Source organism: Canis lupus, chromosome 19, assembly GCF_003254725.2.
Source record: "Canis lupus dingo isolate Sandy chromosome 19, ASM325472v2, whole genome shotgun sequence".
Taxonomy (NCBI): Eukaryota; Metazoa; Chordata; class Mammalia; order Carnivora; family Canidae; genus Canis; species Canis lupus.
In genome coordinates this window covers 40,948,473-40,968,072 of record NC_064261.1, presented here as the reverse complement: position 1 = coordinate 40,968,072, position 19,600 = coordinate 40,948,473, and the positions used below count along the sequence as shown (strand labels likewise).

Below are 19,600 nucleotides of genomic sequence, written 5' to 3'. Positions count from 1 at the left end.
TCAGAAGTCTAAACTCCTTGTTATGATCGTCAAGACTCCATAGTATGAGTTCACTAGCATGTGCCCTTGCCTATGTTGTGCCATTCTGCCTCTGGCAAGTTACCAGCTAGATATACTGAACATCTTTCAGATCCTGGAAATTAGTCATTGGTTTCTGGCCTTTGCATTTCTCACACCAGAAATATTCTTAAGTTCCAAACTCCCTCAATAGTCTAGTTAATGCCTACTCATCCTTCAGGTCCAAACTAATGCATTGCCCCTACCAGAAAGTCGTACAGAGACTCTTCACCTCAGGTACAGAAAAGGTACTCTTCTGTACTTTCATTATTCTGCCTATCACAAACTATGCCTTTCCAAGGATGTTCACATCTCAGTTCTTGGAACCTATAATCATGCTACCTTAGATGGAAAAACAGATTTTGTAGACGTGACTAAGATTATGGATCTTAAAATGAGATTATTCTGGATTATACAGGTGTTTTCAACCTAATCATGTAGTCAGGAAAGGCTTTTCTAATTTTAAGACCAAGTCAAAGGAGAATAATCAGAGAGACTCAGTGTTACTGAATTTCAAGATGGAAGAAGAGAGTCATGAGGCAAGGAAAGTGGATAGCCTCTAGATGCTCTAGGGTGGGCGGGGGTGGGGGAAGGAAATACATTTTCCCCTAGAGCCTCCAGCAAGGCATGTAGTTCCACCAACATCTTATTTTCCATCTCGTGAAACTGGTGTTTGCTTTAGATATACACAACCATGAGATCATAAATTTGTGTTGGTTTTAAGCCACTAAATTGGTGTTACACCAGTAATAAGAAACTAATGTAGCACTAATATAACAGCTATTGTCACAAGTTCTGTACTAGGTTAAAATTATAATAAAATCTCTGTCTCTCTCCCATTATACTGTAAGAGATGTTCCCTCCCTTAAGTCAGAGGGAAATTTGTGACTATTCCCAAACATAAACCTACAAGTACATGTTAAATATTATTTATTTAGTTATTTTGTACGTTAACAACCTGAACAAATCTACTTAATAGATTTTTTCAGCACTGTATAAACGACTGCTAAAACTACCATCCAATCTCAAACCTGTGATGATCTAGTTGAAGTACAGCACCCAGGATATCCAGCTATTGAATTAAAGCCTCTTGTTAAAAATAGAAAAAAGAAAACATTCTAGATGGTCCCCTATTCCATAGAGTGGCTGGTATTTTTGTCTGTATGCTTCTCTATGTGTGTCTGTGTTGTTAAAGAGAGTCATGCTGTTTTACAGTCTAAGTCCATGCCTTTTATTGCCATTCATGTTAGAGATTACTTAAATTTACCACCAAATTACATGGGAGAGACCAAAATACAAGCATAGTACTGCAACAATAAACATAAGTCTTAAGAAGTGAAAAATTTCAATTCTTTACTGTACTGCACAATGATATAGTACTGTGGATTTTTGTTTGTTTGCTTTTGCTACAACTCATTTGTTTCAGAAGACTGACCAGTTGTTTTGGTGTTTCCAATATATGAAGAGACAAAAAGATTAATTACCCAGCAGAAAACATAACCAATAATAATTTAGAAAAATTCTAAATAGTATTTTGGTATGGTAATTCTTGGGATAGAGTTTGCAGAAAAGTGTACAAGGGTTCTTCAATATTTACACAAAAATTATATTTTAAAACAAACCAAATTAATTAGTTTTGACAATTCATAGCAAAATGTACTAGTTAAATAAATATTCTAGATTTTTTCACTATCCCTATTCTCAATTTGCAGGTATAAAATACCATTAATAAACTCTCAAGAAAAGAAAACTGGCCACTAATTAAAAATGTCCTTTGCTTCTAAGAGAAATTTTCATCTCAAAGGTAAAGAGAATTGCCAGGATGATGGCTTCCAAAGCCTTCTGCATGAACCTGCACACTAAGTTTTATTGTTACACCTGAACTTGAAATTACTCCTAACACACTCTACCCCATTATATTCCCTGTAAGAGTTTCTTTCATCTTAGAAACACAAGCAATGTTGCATAAAGTTATATATGCACAGATTTTTGTAGAAGAGAGCAAAGAGTACAGCATTTTTTTATTTGATTATGTATTTTACTTATGCTCATAAATGGGCTTCTGATTTGTGTGCAGAAACCCTGTTAAAGGCTCTCATCGATTAAGTAAATCCATTAGAGTGAGTTAAATTTAAAACATAATCTTGTAAGCCATACATTCAAACAAAGGGAATTTGAAACCAAGAGAATTAGCATTTGAACTGCTTATAAGAACAAATGGTCTTCTGTGCTTAATTCTTCAATGTCAACAACTATTTTATTATCCCAATGATTATTTTGGCATTTTTCCTTTGGGTCTTCATTACCTAAATTAAGTTTTCTGCATATTCAAATACATCTAAAAGAAATTCTGGGATATTTATCTAGATAAGTAGTATAATACACTACACTGCATCAATTATTTGTATATTACAAGCAAAAGTGGCTCCAGCACCTTGATTAAACTATTAATTGCTTTAATTTCCATTAAATTGCATGGATGTAAACAGAACCAAAATAATAGACCACAAAAGTCAAATTACATATGTGAGTTCTGCTTTTATCTTACACTACTAAAAATTTAAAAGGTCAAATTGCTTGTAGAGTAATGGCAAAAGAGAATGATACAGGTTAGAGATGCCTTTGATGTGTTTTACACATCAGTCACTGTTTTCAACCCTGCTGAGATCCACTCATGACGAAATAGCAGAAATTTGCCATTAACTACTCCAAGGTAGTAGGACTATGTTGCCATTCACCACTCTAAAGATTATAAAGCCATATAGCGAGGAACTTCATAGCTATTGAATGGTTCACATCACTCATTTCACAAGTATTAACCAAGTACATTGTGTGTGTCAGGTGTAGGCCAGAAGAGACACAACGTCAGGGAGGGGCTGGGAAAGGGAGAGGCCCAACACAATTTCTAGTCTTGCTTCCAAGAGTAAGTGGAAGTACTTACTTCCAGGAGTACACCCCTGGTCTGAAAGGCATACCCTACCCTACCCTACCTGTGAGCTGTCGCCGTCGACTTCGGGATGTTTCACAGTTTGCGGAGCAGGGTGTAAACCTGGACCAAAACGTGAAGGTGCAGTCATCTCGACAGGGTACTGCGCATTCTTGTACAAGGGGAGGCATGCCATTGGTCTGCTTGAGGCATTCCATCACTTCCGCTGACTGGTTATCATCAGAGATACAGGAGACCACTTTTAAAAAAAACATGGATTCTTTTGTTATTATTTTGATTAAATCAGTCCACTGCTTGCTGTTCAACAAAATAGCAATCCCCCAATGTTTGAAAATTTGGTTATCACTGTGATTATAAAAGGCGTTCAACACAGCTAACCTTATTCCTCTCTGGAAATTAAACGTTTATCGTCGCCAGTGGCGGTATTTGAAGATTTAATTGGTTTCATTATTAATCCAATTTGGTTGCATTGACAGCAACCAAAATAACTTCCAGTAATTTATTGTACATGAGCTTATGAGTATCTGATCTCTAGGGAAGATCTAAAAGTAGGAAAAAAACGTGCAAGAGTAAAATAGGAGGACAAAAAGGGGACAAAATCATGGATATCACGCGGATTCTTCCTAGATTTTAATTTGCTTTGCTTGTTTGAATGCACTTCTAGAAATAGGACCATTTTCACTCTACAATCAGTATTTAAAAAAATTTCTATTGTTTATTAGTAAACTTTTTTTTCCCTTATTAACACTGCAGGATTAGGAATTTTAAATATTTTTCAAGTATAGGCATAACCTACCCAGATAACTCCCATTATATGTATTCTATTAATTGCAGATAATTCTTCAAAATTTCACTCACAAACTTTTTCAAGTAGAAGGTCTCTAGTCATATCATAAAATAATCAGTAGTCTTAAGGTAAAGAATTTATGAAATTTTGCTTATTTCTTTATTTGATTCTTTGGGCTAATGATATTTTATTCACTTATAAATGGTATTTTTATGCATCTTTTATTCATCCTAATTAAAGACAATGTAGGGGTGTGTCTTTATGTTCTCTCGAGCAGTATTTCTCAACGATGGCACTATTGACACTTCAGGTTGGATACTTTGAGTAGGTATTTCTTGTGCACTGTAAGATTTTTTTTAATATTTTATTTATTCATGAGAGAAAGAGAGAGAGGCAGAGACACAAGCAGAGGGAGAAGCAGGCTCCCTGTGAAGAGCCTGATGTGGGATTTGATCCCAGGACCCCAGGATAACGACCAGAGCCAAAGGCAGATGCTCAACCACTGAGCTACCCAGGTGCCCCATGTGCACTGTAAGATATTTAGCAGCATCTCTGGCCTCTACTGACTAGATGCCAGCAGCGCACACATGTTCCCAGTTATGAAAACCAAAAGCTACAGACATTGTCAAATGTTGCCTCGGGTGAAAACTACTTTCTAAACTGATTCTTAATCATGGAGATAGAGGAGAATACATAGATTCTATGGCATGACTTCAGACCTACTTCAACATCTCCAGGATAGAATTCTAGGAATCTTTTTATTTTTAAGTGTCCCAGAGGGTTCTGATCCAGCCTGTCTACTGACAACCCACATTTGGTATGGTACATTTTTTTAAAAAGATATTCATTTGAGAGAGAGAAAAAGAGAGCAAGTGAGCAAGCACTCATGCCAGGAGAGGGAACACGAGCTGGGGGAGGGACAGAAGGAGAGGCAGGCTCCCCACTGAGCAAAGAGCCTGATGTGAGGCTCAATCCCAGGACCTCAGGATCATGACCTGAGCCGAAGGCAGCTGCTTAACAGACTGAGTCACCTGGTATGGTGCATGTCAATGGATATTTGCTGAATTTTTTATCCTACAGAAATCATTTAGGATCATTTTTATGACAATTCTAAAATCAACCAAGTTACAAGCAATAAACATACCACAGTTTAGGATCAACATTGTTAAGAATGCTTTATATGAAAACTTCTACAATGCAGGGTAACTATATAGAGGGGATTAATTTAATTGCCCATTCTTCTTATATTCTGAACTCCTTTCATTATTCTGAGTACAGAGAACAATTCAATCTGATTTTTTTTTAATAACTGAAAGTCAAATCCATTGAATGTTTTAGGATTAAGGAATTAGCTAAGATAACAATGGATGCATACACAATACTTCCCAATTTGTACATCTGCTCTATGGAAAGTGGGTTTATTCATTGATTTTGAACAATTTTTGCTTTTGTTTTTAATCTACATCCTAGGAATAAATCCATTGCACATCAGGCCAGCATCACCTGTGTTTGTTTGGTTGAGAATACCACAGCCATTCATGAATATACCAACATACCTTACGTAGGCTGCAAACAAATATTATTTGAATTACATGTTTAGATAACCCATCTGGAGTCAATTTAGGGGACTTTTATCTTGCCAAGCTATTTCTCCCCCCAAAAGGACACTGATTAACATGAAGAGGAATTTTAAGCATTTTTAAAAAGCTTTGCTATTTGAAATATGAACACTCCAATGAATTTTTTAAAAATAATTTTTCATATGAGTTCATAATTTGACAAGTATGATAAACATTCAATGATACTTTGAAATTCTACAAACTAAATTCGCAAACACTGGATTTATGAATGCTCATATTGAGCTATTTTGTATTAATGAAAGAAAGCATTAAAAATAAAGAATAGCTTTAAATTTTTTTTTAAATTTTTTAATTTTTATTTATTTATGATAGTCACAGAGAGAGAGAGAGAGAGAGAGGCAGAGACATAGGCAGAGGGAGAAGCAGGCTCCATGCACCGGGAGCCTGATGTGGGATTCGATCCTGGGTCTCCAGGATCGCGCCCTGGGCCAAAGGCAGGCGCCAAACCACTGCGCCACCCAGGGATCCCAAGAATAGCTTTAGTATATGATGCATTTCAGAGACATTCTTATCAAATGGTATGAATGCAAATTCCAACTCCAAAAATCAAGAGTTACATGAATGGAGTTATTTAATATTTATGCTAAATATTGTCTCCTAATCTTTAAAATGATTATAATAAGAACACTCATAAAAAAGAGTTGTGAGAAGTCTTAAAACAGTATCTCTTATACACTGAGGGTTCAATAAATGCTGTCAATTATTATCCTTTGGAATTTTTAATTTATCTTTTAAAGCAAGCAGGCAGATAGTTCTCCTTGCATGTATACATGTACACATTGTCACTCTCTGTGGCTTATGTCTTACTTGGCCATCCTCAGAATCTGAGGGATAAAGGAAAGAAGAAAATCATAGTTGAAACTCACAGGGTTCTGGCATTGTACTTAAAATGACCATTAGTCAAACTATGTCAAATACACCCTAAAAACTTTCACTACATTAATAGGGCTAGGTAGAATGAATCAGATCCATTGCTCGTATACAAACTGATATATCAGAGTTGTCTAATGGAGATGTTAGAGATCTCTAGGGGCCAAAGAAAACATTCACAGTTGTAGCATGAAGTTTCACAACATCCACATTTAATCACAAGACCATTGCTCTGTGTCATTACTGATGGTCTATTAACTCAATGGTGAGTGGCAACTGACACACTGCATACCATACAATCATGTGCTTAGGTCAAGCATTATGATTTTCAGATTTCTCCAAGTTCAAGATTCTAATTTTTTTTTCAAGTGTGGAAAAAAAAAAAAAAAAGACAACACCAGACACAAAAACATAAATGAAAGGCACTTGGGTGGCTCAGTCGGTTGACTCTTGGTTATATAGTGTTGGGGTTGTAAGATTGAGCCCCCTGCCACATTCCCACTGGATGGGAAGTCTGCTTGGAATTCTCTTTCCCTCTCTCCCTTTCTCCCTCTCCCCACATTGCAAGCCTGAACATGCACATATTCTCTTTCTCCCTCTCAAATGAAATCTTATTTTTTTTTCCCTTGGGAATGTTCTAGTATAAATAAATCATTTAATAAACATTTATTGGATGATTGGATATTGAACTGTACTAGTGGGTAGGAAATTACAGAAGAAAAACTGTAAGCACAAAGTCTGCAGGAATGGAAAACCAGAAAATAAGAAAAGATATTTGGAGTAAATGAGAATAACTAGTAGCTAGTGGCACAATCTAATTCAGAGTCTACTTCCATTAAGCAGCTCACAGGGAAAGGATATTTTTAAAAAAATGTATTATTTTAGATCTACAGTGTATTTCTTAACCAGTAAAGGTGTGTGGACTCCTTAAGTCAGAGAACTTATTTTGAGAAAACAGAGTGGCAGAGTATACTGATAAAATTATAAGCCCTGGTGTCACATAGGACTAAGGGTGGTCCTTCATTTTTTATTTTTTTGTTACCTGGGCAATTTATGTGAAAAGACTCAATTAACTCATCCACACAATAAGAATAATACCTCATCTTATAATAAATTGATACAGATGAAGTACTTAGCACAATACTAAGCACTTAGTACATATGCCCAGAAAGTGACCTTTTTTCTTTTTCTTTTTTTTTTTTCCTTTTTCTTAAGAGAGAGAGTGCAAGCACACAAGCACATGTGCAAAAGGGGAGGGCCAGAGGGAGAGGATTACAAGCACATCTGTGCTGAGTGGGGAGCCCAAAGTGTGGCTCCATCTCACCACTTTGAGATCATGGCCTGAGCTGAAACCAAGAGTCAGACTCTTAACCAGCTGAGCCACCCAGGCATCACATGGAGAGTGACTTATTATTATAATAAAGCCCTCTCTAAAGAGGGGGCGCCTGAGTGGCTCAGTGGCTGAGCATCTGCCTTGGCTCAGGTCAGAATCCCAGGGTCCTGGGATCGAGTTCTCATCAGGCTCCCTGGAGAGAATCTGCTTCTCTCTCAGCCTATATCTCTCCCTCTCTTTGTGTGTCTCTCATGAATAAATAAAAATCTTTAAAAAAATCTACTAGAAATGAAAACATAACAAGCATCATGAAAGAAGAATCCAACATCATTTGACTTGGTTCAGGAAGAATTTTCCAAATCCCATCGATAGTCTTGGCCCCTAAGAACTGGAGCCTCCCTTCATTTATAATATCAAAGTCAGTAGCCTATTCCAAAAACTGCACAGCATTCCCCAAGCTATTGTCTGTTCTAGTTCCAAGTGATACTCTGTGCATTCCACTTATTATTTATAAAAATGGGGCTTATAAGCTACTATATGAGATCAGAACTCCCGAGAAAGTCAGAAACTGAAATCCAAGGCCTGTTGGGAATTCTTTCCAGAAGAACCAAGCTCAAAATCCTGAACTCTTGAGAGTTTCATGAGAGGACAGTTCACATTTGCATAGAAGAGTGCTGGCCATATTTGCAGCTTTCTACCTCATGCACTGAGGTGGTCATATCCAGCACAAAGAGGTACCATGCCTCTCTATGCTACAGCTGAATTCAAAGGCATTTTAACATCCAAGGTTTAGGAGGGTTTAGCAAACTTTTCTGACCCTTAGAACCATTTGTGCTTCATTACCGATCAGGAGAGGACTGAAATAAGGCAAAGAAATATAGCTCATGCCCTAAGATCAGAAATACATCTTGAAGTCATTTTCTCTACTTTGAGGGTGGTCTAAACAGTAGACTTTGCTTCTACACCTGGATCGTTATTACCTACAGCTTGTTCCCTATTGAACTCACTGAACTTGATCCAGTCGTCCATCCAGTCACAATAAGTAAGCAGCCATGAGCAATTATAAAAGAACTGTGTGTATACCACACATGCACATACATATACGTAATCTGGCTTCTGGGAGGCTATAGTAGCAGTCGTGACAGAAGAGTAGACAGATTGTACAATACTGTAGTCTCCCTAATGGAGACAACCAATGAGGATACTTGGCTTAGAAAGGAAAAGTAGGTACTTCAATCTGACATGGAAAAGATGTACAGTGGGCAGGAAGAAAAAAAAAAATAAGCCATTACAGAGAATTTATCTGTCAGACATTTGCTAGTTTCACTCTAAGTCCTGGGTCCTTTGGATCATAGCAAATCATTTGCAGGCCACCATATGGAGAAAATATTTCTCTTTTGCTGTTTTCAAGTAGTTGAAGTACTGTCCTATATACTAGAAGGCAAAGTCTTTCTATGAGGAAAGGGAGAAGCATTGACTACTGACCCTTTCCGTGACGTATTTCTACCTAGACCGGATTGTAAGTAATGGCAGTTCAATGCTCAATTATGATCATTTATTAAACTTGGAATACTGTTGTCTTTGTGAGAGGAAAATTGTACTCCCAGATAAAATTAGTTCCAATAGCTGCAGAACATTCTCATTATTGGGCATTATCTGAAATTTAGCTACCTTAGGCTTTGGGCAGAAAGTTCTCAGACTAGCTGCCTGGGACAGCTGAGTATTCTTTTTTTTTTTTTTTTTTTTTTTTTTTTTTTTTTTTTTTTTTTTTTTTTTTACAGCTGAGTATTCTTAAAGAATAATGGAGAAGCACGTGTTTGAGCCAAGCCACTTAGAGCAGAGCTCTCAGACAATGGTCACCTAGTAAATGGGTATGGTAGGGTGACCTGGAAGCCTCCAAAAACCTCTGTGAAGACTGAGGTCACATTTTCCCATTCACAGTGTCTAACGAAGTACACAACACATAGAAGGGAGTTCAGCTTTTTCACCTCTCTCATAATTATGACACAAACTGAGCCTTGGAAGGAAAAACATATCACAAAAAAGCAGAGAAGAGTTACTAATTGCTTTCCCCTGTTACCTGACTCTTTTCAATTTTAGCAGCATGAAAAGGAATGCCCTGACACAAAGTGTAAAATTATCTGATAATTTAGCAAAAGAAACAAAGCAAGGACTATATGAATTCTCCAAGTGTCTGAGTTAATTTTTTTAAAAAAGAACTACCTGCTGTTAATGTAGGAGGCTTAGGCAGCTTCCTCAGGCTTCCATGGTGACTAAATAATCAGATTTTTAACTGTTACTAAACAGCTCGTCTTTCTGCCCCCCATCACCTCTACACTCGGATAGATACACCACGATAAGTTGATCTTTTTTTCCACTTATGGTATGAAGAAGGCAGGGGTCACTGTCCTTATAGGAAAGGATGATATTCTTCCTGGGAAGAGTAAGTAAGTGATGGAAGCTGCTACTTCCCATCTGTCTACACTCCTCACCTTCACCAAGGACAACCACATTACTTTCCCCAAGTTGCAGTGGATTAGAGTTCAATTGCCATAGTTGACAGGAAAGGTTAAGAATTTATTTCAAGAGGTCATGATTTCCAGGCAATGAGGGTGACATGCTACAAAACGAGAGGGGCTCCATGAGCTTGCTGTCCTGCAATGGTGAGCGGCTTCAAGTACAAAGCTCCATTTACATACATGTCAAGAAGCAGAAAGGATGGGCAATAGCTCCTCCACTCAACCAACATTCAGACAACATATTCTCTATATCAGGCCCTGCACTTGTAGCCGGGGTACACAGATGGAAGGAATGTGGAAAGAAAAGGTCACTATACTCATCATCCTGTAAGAGCACAGCACTGGGGCCTCTGGCATTGGGCAGTCAGAGCAGCTTTCTGGAAGGACTGGCACAACAAAGTGGAGTAGGATGTATTCAGTAAAGACAACTGGAGTCAGGTCAGGGACTTGACATGCCACAGGCCTGTGCAGAGAACCAGCAAGCTGGTGGGCTGCCTTCCTGTCCTTGTTATGCACACTCCTAGGACTCTACTTCCCTTTTGATAAGATCCATAATGCATAGAAATACATGGGCTGTATCTGGGAAGTTACTAATTTAATGACATTATGCCAAGCTGCCCCAGACATGTGTGGGATGCAGTGTGAGAATGCAAGAAGAGGTCATAAACCAGAAGCCTAAAGAGTTAGAAGCTACAATTGAAATTAACAGATGTGTAACAGATCCATTTGCTTTCATAATGTCTTGGAAAGCTAGGTTCTAATAAAAATTCTGGGATGAAGTTTTAGCCTGGAATGTGCCTGCACCCCATATCCTGACCCCCTTCCTTCCCTTCCCACTCCCAGGTCAATTCTACCTTCAGGCAGGACCTTCTTGGACTTGTGAATGGGCACTACCGTTAATCTTGCAAAGCTCAATCCACAAATCAGCTGCCTGTCATCCACCCTCAGGCCTAGAGTACCCACAGAGCCAGAGTAAGCTTTCCTCAGATAAGCTCTGAAGATAAGCTTCTGATCTTATAAGACTCTGATAAGACTCTGAAGAGGCTCCTTTCATCCTTGAAGCTGGCGTAGGGCCATATGGGCAGAGAGTTCGAGGGTCCTCAGGACTATGCAGACTTTGAATAAGGGATGGGTCAGGAAGCTGGACTCTGGTGGGACCCCTTACCTAGGACAGGGAAGAAAGCTGGAAAGCCCAGAGAGGGGCCCTTGAAGACACAGGAGCTAGGAGCAACCATCTCTTGCTGAGTCTAAGGGAAGAACTGCTTTCCCTTCCAATTATTTCATTACAGACTGATATAATCTTCCTTAAGGGCTCCCTTCTTGGTAGATAATTGGGAGAAAATACAAGCACCAATTAAAGCTATATCGGAATGGACTATTTTAATTTGTTCCCTTTCTATTTAAGACAAATTTTGGGGAAAATTCTTTCCAGTCTTCCTCTTTCAGCTCCTAAGCATCTAGGTGTGGCAACCAGCGAAAGTCTTGCATCTGCAAGAAGGTTCTTCAGAAGCAGTCTCTGGACCTCTTTCAATGTCTGCAGTGAGACACCCTTGTTAATTTGGGGACTGCCAACCCTGGTGACATTCACTGCTAGAGTCTTATCTCAGGGTGAAAACCTCGTGGTGATTCCCTCTCAGCTGTCAGAGACCACCTTCCTTTAGCAGATGAAGCCTAACCTGCCCCGGTGCCTGCTAGGGCTGAGGGTTCAGTGCCCTGGGAGATCCGGAGTAGATTCTCCTGTTATGCCCGCTGGACAAGCACCAGCAGCCACTTCACTTTCCTCATGCAGGAACTTCTGGAGACTCTGTAGCAGAAGAAACTCTGGGGAGCTAGTAAGGTCCTCCTTCTCGAGTGGAACCCCTGTGGGGCCATCTCTTCCCAGGGTTCCAAACACAGCATGGAACACAAAACCCTCAGCTTTCTTCCTTTTCCTTAGCCAAACCCTCCACCCTTATCGCATCAGCTTGAGTCAGAGAAACCATGACACGTATTCCTTTGGCTTTATTTCCCCCTTTCTCAGGCTCTTTGCATTTCCTTCCCCAGTACCCATTCTGGCAGTAACAGGAGAGCTTTCCATTCTTCTTGTCGGGCAGACCCTTCTCCTGTATTGCATCCATCTCCCATGTGAGATGGCCTTTACTCTGTCCTTTTCCCTAAAGCCATAATGGCAGACAGGCTGCAGAGAGAAACCTAATTAGATTAAGTGTATAAATTAAGCAGTATCTAAAAAACGTGAAGCCTGCCATGCACATTCTTCACCACTAGGTAGTGAGGCCCAGGATTGCTGAACCTGAGTCTGGCTTGTGTATGGACTGGTCTCCCAATAAGTGACTGACATATTCAGGAGCCACTAGATACAGGGATGGATTCTTTGAGGCCCATCACGGAGTAGGAGGCAGAGGCACAAAAGCACTCTGGGAAAGCCCAACACTTCCCTTTAGTTTCAGAAAAGCCCCAGGATTTTTTTTTTTTTTAATGCTAATTTATTTCCAAGGGGTTATTGTTTTCTTATTGCCATGCCACTGTAACAAATTTAGCTACTGAAAGAACAAAAATTTGTTTTCTTTTAAGTTCTGGAAGTCAGAATTCCGACATCTGTTTCACAAGGCCAAAATCAAGATGCCAGCAGGGCTGGTTCTTTCTGGAGGCTAGGGGGAATCAAGTTACCTCACACACTCTTTCCAGCTTCTAGAGGCCTCCTATACCCTTCAAAGATAGGTCCTGGCTCTAACTTCAAAGCCCACATTGTAAGAGAAACATACCTCCTCTCCATTCCCCTATTACCTTCATCATCACATTGTCTCCTGCATCCCTTATAAAGGCTGTTGTGATTACATGGGACCCACCTGGAAAATCTGGGATAATCTCCCCACCTCAGGATCCTTAATTACATCTGTAAACTTCCTTTTGCCTTATAAGGTAAGACATTCACAGATTCTAGAGATTAGAATCTCTGGATTTTTTGGTGGGATGGTGGGGGGTGGTGGGGGTGGGGGAAGTGGTTATTTATCCTGCAACACAGGGGAGAGGTATTTCTTCCTAGTTCTGAGGTACTGCCTCATTCACTGGAATAAAAGCCAGGCCTACTTCATTTGCTCCCAAAAAGAAGGAATGTGGATTTGACACAATGAGATTTACCATGACTTCCCCATTTCCTGCTCTCACATTGGTTTGGTTTGTTTTGTCTTGATTCTTTGGTTATCAATCACCATGCCTGGCTTTCCTTAGTCATCCAGACTACCTTTAGAATTACTCTCCCCATACTCTGATGGGATATTCTTAGGGAAAACAGACAAGTGGACTTATATCTTATTCAAGATCATGCAAAATTAAGAACGTACATCTAGGGGCACCTGGCTGGCTCAGTGGGTAGAGCATGTGACTCTTGACCTCAGGTTGTGAGTTGACTCCCTACGTTGGGCATGGAACTTACTTAAAGAGAAAGAATTTACATCTACACTAAATAAAAGTGCATTATTCTATTTAGGTCAGTCTGAGCCAAGCAAAATGCAAAGCCACATCCCACCCCCACCTCGCCCCACCCCCATCCAACTTTCATGATTCAATTATTGGCTTCATGAATGAATGAAGGGAAAAATCTCTTCAGGGAAATACTGGAAGAGAGTGAGTCCTAGAAGCAATGGAAAGTTCTATATCCCAAATAAGGCCAATTCTATGCTCTCTTTCACAGCAAGCATATCTTGTCATCTCTATTATGGGGGTATGCTCTGAAGTATCCACCATGAGCTACAGCAGCCCTGAGCCACTCCCATTTTCCACTCCAAGTTCTAGAGCCAAGTGCTGGCTACGGGGAGGATGCATGTCAATATGGTCACTTGCATGCTGTGTTTCAGAATAGAGTCTTCCCATCTTGTCTGTGCTGTTACTCTGGCTGCAGACTAAGGAGAAAGACTGCTCTAGTCCTCTCTGAATGTGGCCAGTCCTGGTGGGGGGTAGGACCAGAAACCCTGGTAGCAAAAGGAAGAACAGGAAAGCTGATCATTTAGCACTTGGATTTCCTACGTACGGATATAAGGGTCACCCAGGCATACCAAACCAACTTCTCCATACAAGGATCAAACCCAGACCCTTGCCCTTTGGACTTAAATCATATGAGCTGAACCAACCAATTACTCCACATATTTTAAATTCATTCGGTGGCTATCTTAGCAATTGCATTTCTGTAAATTAATTGTAAATTAGTAGAGAAGACATTTTTACTTGCTATATCCAAATAAGTTGATTTGGAAGTAAAAGGCAGTTCTTGCTGTACCCCACATGCATTTGTTTTTCCTTTGTATTTTCTCTCTCCTGTGCAGAGCACGGCATGTGGGAGCACAGTATTTGGAAGTCCTATTCTTCAAAACTGGAGTTGGAATAAAGTGTGTGCTTATGATTACATGCTGACTGACATATATGCAACTTTTGAGTGGAACAGCATGAATTGTGGAAATTGAATTAAACAATAAACCCGTAATTGCTTGTTAGGGTGCTTTAATTGACTCATAAGTACCATATGCGAAGCTGGGTGACTGCAGGAGCCCAATTATAAGCTTGCTTATGGAAAGATACAACTCATTTTGCATGTTGGAAATCTACTCCCCAATTATTGTTGCTCTCAGAAAAAAAAGCATTTTTAAATAAATAAGAAATACTTGGTAAGCTAATAATGTATGTGTAATCCCAAAGTAACCCTGAAGCACTTTATTTAGGTTCTGATACAAGATCAGAAGATGCACAGTGAAAAAAATGCCCATTTGCTTTATTCCAAGGCATCCGTTAAGCTCCGGAGCTTTGTGTTCACAGCTAACCAAAGTGTACACAGATAGGGTTCTTGGCTTAAGGGATTCTTTCTCCTGACAAAAACTGAAAAATAAACACATGTGGAAAAAAGAGAACAAAGTAAAATTACAAACAATTCATAAATTAGATTTAAAAATAGCTAATATGGGCCAGGGTCACAGAGGAGAAAGAAGGGAGATCTTAAAGTCTGGCTGCCAATCTAGTGGGGCAAATTCCACTAGAATTTGATTCCGCTAGGAATTGAGGTCAGGTTATCTAGCTGGAAGCACCCCTGATCAGGATCGGGGGTGCGTGATGAAAGTGGGAAACACAGGAGGTGCTCGTTGAACACAGTAAAATCAGGAAATCAGGAGGTTCCAGATAAGTAGAGCGAGCACCTTCATAAACTAAAGTGGAGAAGAAGCAATCCGTAGGAATCCTAAATCCAAGAAGAAAAAGCACAAATTGTCCTCTAGGGTGCCATAGAGCCTGACCATGGTGTTTGTATGAACACAAATGGTCTTAGAGTACCCCAGTGATTTCCAATAAGCCACAGTGAAATCACCCAAAGTAAATATGTAAATACAAAGAGCAGCTTGTTTGTTAACAACGCTGCCAGACAAGTCTTTTAATCTCCAGCTACTCCCTCCCTTAAACTAGACCAAAAAGACATACACCCTGAATAGAAAGACAGGGCATGGTGTGTAAACTGAGTTTAGAAAGTTCTTAGCTACTCCTGCCAGTTAGATTGCCTCTTTGAGTCCTTCCTCCTGCAGAGATAGTAAGACCTGTATTGAAAAAAAAAAAAAAAAAAACATTATAAATGCCTATAAATCATCAAACTCAGCAAGACATTGGCAGCAATCACTCTAAGTGAAGTCATGACAGTGAATAGAAGGAGCCATCCAAGCTTGTTATACATCAGCGATTCTCTCCCTGATTTTACAATTCCTTAGAGTAGCTCCATTTATCTCAGTTGACTTTCTTCCATTAAAAATAATTCAATGGGGAACGACTGCTAATGGGATAGCGTTTCTTTGGGGGACGACAAAAAAGTTCTGGAATTAGTTTATGGTGATGGTTGCACAACTCTGTGAATAAACTAAAAATGACCAACTTGTACATGTTGAAGAGCTAATTGTATCCCAACCCAATAAAGCTGCTCTAAAAAATCATAACGTAAATATTCTGAATCTTGAACAAATAGAAATTACAAATATAATTCTAAAGAATTACACCTCAAAAGGCATGTCACAAAATCATGTCAAGTAGATGCTGCATTTCTAGAAATCCGGAGAATCATAAGCAGTTAGAAGCTACAAAAGAAATTATCCTCCCAAAAGTTATGCTGAAAACCATTTACATTAACTTTTATAAACAAAGATGTTCCTGTAAATAATGAATTAGGATTTTATAATTAATACAGTTCTTTTCACATGTTTCTGACCTGCAAAGTTTCATTTTTAAATTTTGTCCTCCATTAAGAAAAACAAAACATAAAACCAAAAAAATCCCACATTTGCCTAGACTTTCCGTGGTGCCACTCTTGACAAATTAGAATCCTGTAGACTGTTATTTGGAGGCAATAGTCAGTTGAACCATGAAACATAAGAGTAATATAAGATAGAATTTCTGCCCTAAGAGGGTTTATAATCTACACAGAAAACTTGTAATGTGTGTGGGGAACCCGGTAAATACATAAATTCCTAAGAACCACCTGCGTGTAAATGGATTTAGAATACAAAAGCATTGTGTGGTGGTTAGAGCTAATTTATTAACACATTTTAAGAGCTGTCAGGTAAGAAATTATCTAACTCCCCTTATAAATTATTTTTCTTTCCTCTGTCCCTTTCATGGCCTCATTAGAGGTGTAAACTGATGATGAGATGCTTTCTAGTATTTTCAAGTCATTTTTCTCACTACCGCTAAAAACTCTTCAGATTCCTTCAGAAATACCTCCCACATCTAAATTCTGTGTCTTATGCTGAATGAAGTCCTCAATTCAAATCATATGAAAGTTTCTTGACGTTTCTTTTATATATTAAGAAAAAAATTCATACACACTTCATTCTACAGAATATTGCCTATAACTATGCAATCTGCTAGAAGCTTTATACTCCTCCAGCCCCTATTTTATGTACATGTACAAGGGAAATGTATATTTGGAAGCTGTGAAAGAATAAATATGCTAATTCATACACTGCATGTAGAAGGTGATTTATTCCATTTTTAAAGGAATATGGCAGTATTTACATAAGTTTCACCTGTATCTCTGCAAACAGCTGTTGTGCAAACAACTTCCAAATCAGGAGAAAAAATGGGCTGGGTATTTTTTTAACAGTTGCTCTGGGCTTGACAGATGGATGGTGCTTTAGTTACCTACTTCACTTCACAGAAAGGCACAGGGTAGTCTCAGGGCAGATCACTGCACCAAGTAATTACAGAATTAAAAGGAAAAAAAAAACCCACAAAACTCACTCTTGGAGTATGAAAGCTAAGATTCTTAGACCCTGTATAAAACAGAAGCTTTAACTATATGTATCCACCATGAAATAAGCTATCTTGATAATTAGTGCTCGATCGTTTATCAGGATGCTAAACTTGGGATCATATAATTCTTCTAGTAATAGTAACTAACAAATGAGATATGAAACTCCTAATTAAGAGGTAATCTGGTGTTCTCTATTGAAACCAAAGATCCAGAATATTAATCTCACTGCTACAGAGAAACAATAAATCAGCACAATATCCACATGTACCCCCCCCCCACCCCTTGCCGAAGTATACTTCATTGTCTTGTGGATCTACTTAAAACATGTTTGAAGAAACTTTTTCTACAAATGATTTCCTCTGTAGATCACAATGAGTACTCATGCTTTACATGAAATCATAATCACTGCCATTATAATCAGTTGTCTGTTATGTACCAAGCTGATGCCATGTCAAGAAGACATTTGTTTTCATTTTGTTAGGTCTCCTCCTCCATACACTCTGCCAAGATGCTGCTGAAATTATGTTTATTCATCCCTATTTTGTCTTTGGTCCCTCTGGAGACCATGTATTTGCTGCATCTTTTATGAAAAACAAATTTGTTACTCTTTAATTCTATTCTAGAATCTCAAACTTAATAAAACCCTATAATAAAAGTCTGAGTAATGGTGGATTCAGAGGATCATATTGCATGTCTTACGCACTATATATATTCGCTAGTCACACAACTTAGCTTCTCTCACAAGATGTTTTAATGAGGAACAACTCACTTCATACAATATGCAGATGGATTCCTGAAAAGTTGTATGCGATAAATATGAAGGAAATGAATCTATTTTAATGCAATAGGGAAGCCTGCTATCAAAAGGTTTTTCTATCCAGAATAATGGTACTTAACCACAGAGATTCATTTTTCAATGTAAACAATGCATGTTCTTATGTGAAATTCAATTCAGTTGAAGTGATAGATCGCTCAAAATCAAGTGACCTCCGATTTCTTATGTGTAATGATTTTTAACCTGCTAAAGTTAGCTCAGTTAAGACTAAAACTGCCTTCCAATGTCTTACCAGTTAAGAACTTGATCTATTTCTACCTTTAAGCACTGAGAAATAATTAACCTTAATGTGACTAACAATATTCAATTCATATACTTAACTACTTTGAGCTAGTACCAGCCACCTGCATAATTCAAATTACCAAGGCTAATTGGGGCCTATAATCAAATCGTCTGATGATTCATTGTTTTACACATTTACGTCAAGTCTTCATAGCACCCAAGTGGCACCTGCTTTTTAACCATAGGTCTACACAAATGATAGGACCCAAACACAGTCTGAAGAGGCAACAGGGTCAGTCAGGAGATTGAGCCTGGCTCTGGCTTCTCCTGTGAGAGCCGTTCTGGGTTGGACTCAGTAAGAATCAAATATATTTATGTGCATAATGAAGGAGTTGGACTAGGTTGATCTATGTCCCTTCTGGCTGTAATTCTCCATAATGACATTGCTAGTACAGGCAGGACAGAGCATTCTCAAATGTATTGTGGTAATCCACAGTTTCATTGAGAACTTGCAAGATTAGCATAGCCAGCTGGAACTAAAGTAAGCATTTATGCATAATTGTTTTTATTTCCTTTAATGACATGTTGTTAAATCCATACAGCATGCTAACACATGGGTGCTAAAACATTCTATAATTTTGGTAAAAATAAATCCATACTTCACTTAGGAAGGCACTTTATATAACACATATAAATTGGTTGGACTTCTAGGTAAAGATGGCAGAATGGAAACATGATTATACTTTCACGTTCTTCTAAGCTTTGTGATTCCTTAACACATTAAGAGAATGGGAAAGAACAGAATGGTGTCATGATTTTGGAAGCCATAAATCAACGGACAAAAGGCAAAGGACTGAACAGATGGAGGAAAATATTCAATTCTAAGCAGTCAAGAACAAAAGCCAAAAGATAATCTGACTTGCAACCAGACTCTCTAGATATGAGGCTGAATGATTGAAATTGAGATTGAATAGGTCAGAAAGACTTATGAGAGTTTTTCTGAAATATGATACTGAAAGATCTGATTATCTTGAGAAAATATTTACTCCAATCAGTGGAGAGTTTGGGAATTTTTTAGGGTTGAAAAGATGAAAAACAAGGCAAAGAAAAAAAAAAA

At 38.6% G+C, this 19,600-nt stretch overlaps 1 protein-coding gene across 1 annotated transcript in view; it reads right to left on the bottom strand.

The window, feature by feature from the left end:
- Positions 1-19,600, bottom strand: part of THSD7B (thrombospondin type 1 domain containing 7B) — a 735,307-nt gene that overhangs the window by 229,757 nt on the left and 485,950 nt on the right. The window contains exon 12 of the mRNA XM_025430666.3: positions 3,048-3,242. Coding sequence (XP_025286451.1) covers positions 3,048-3,242 — 195 coding nt within the window. The remainder of the gene's footprint in view (positions 1-3,047; positions 3,243-19,600) is intronic.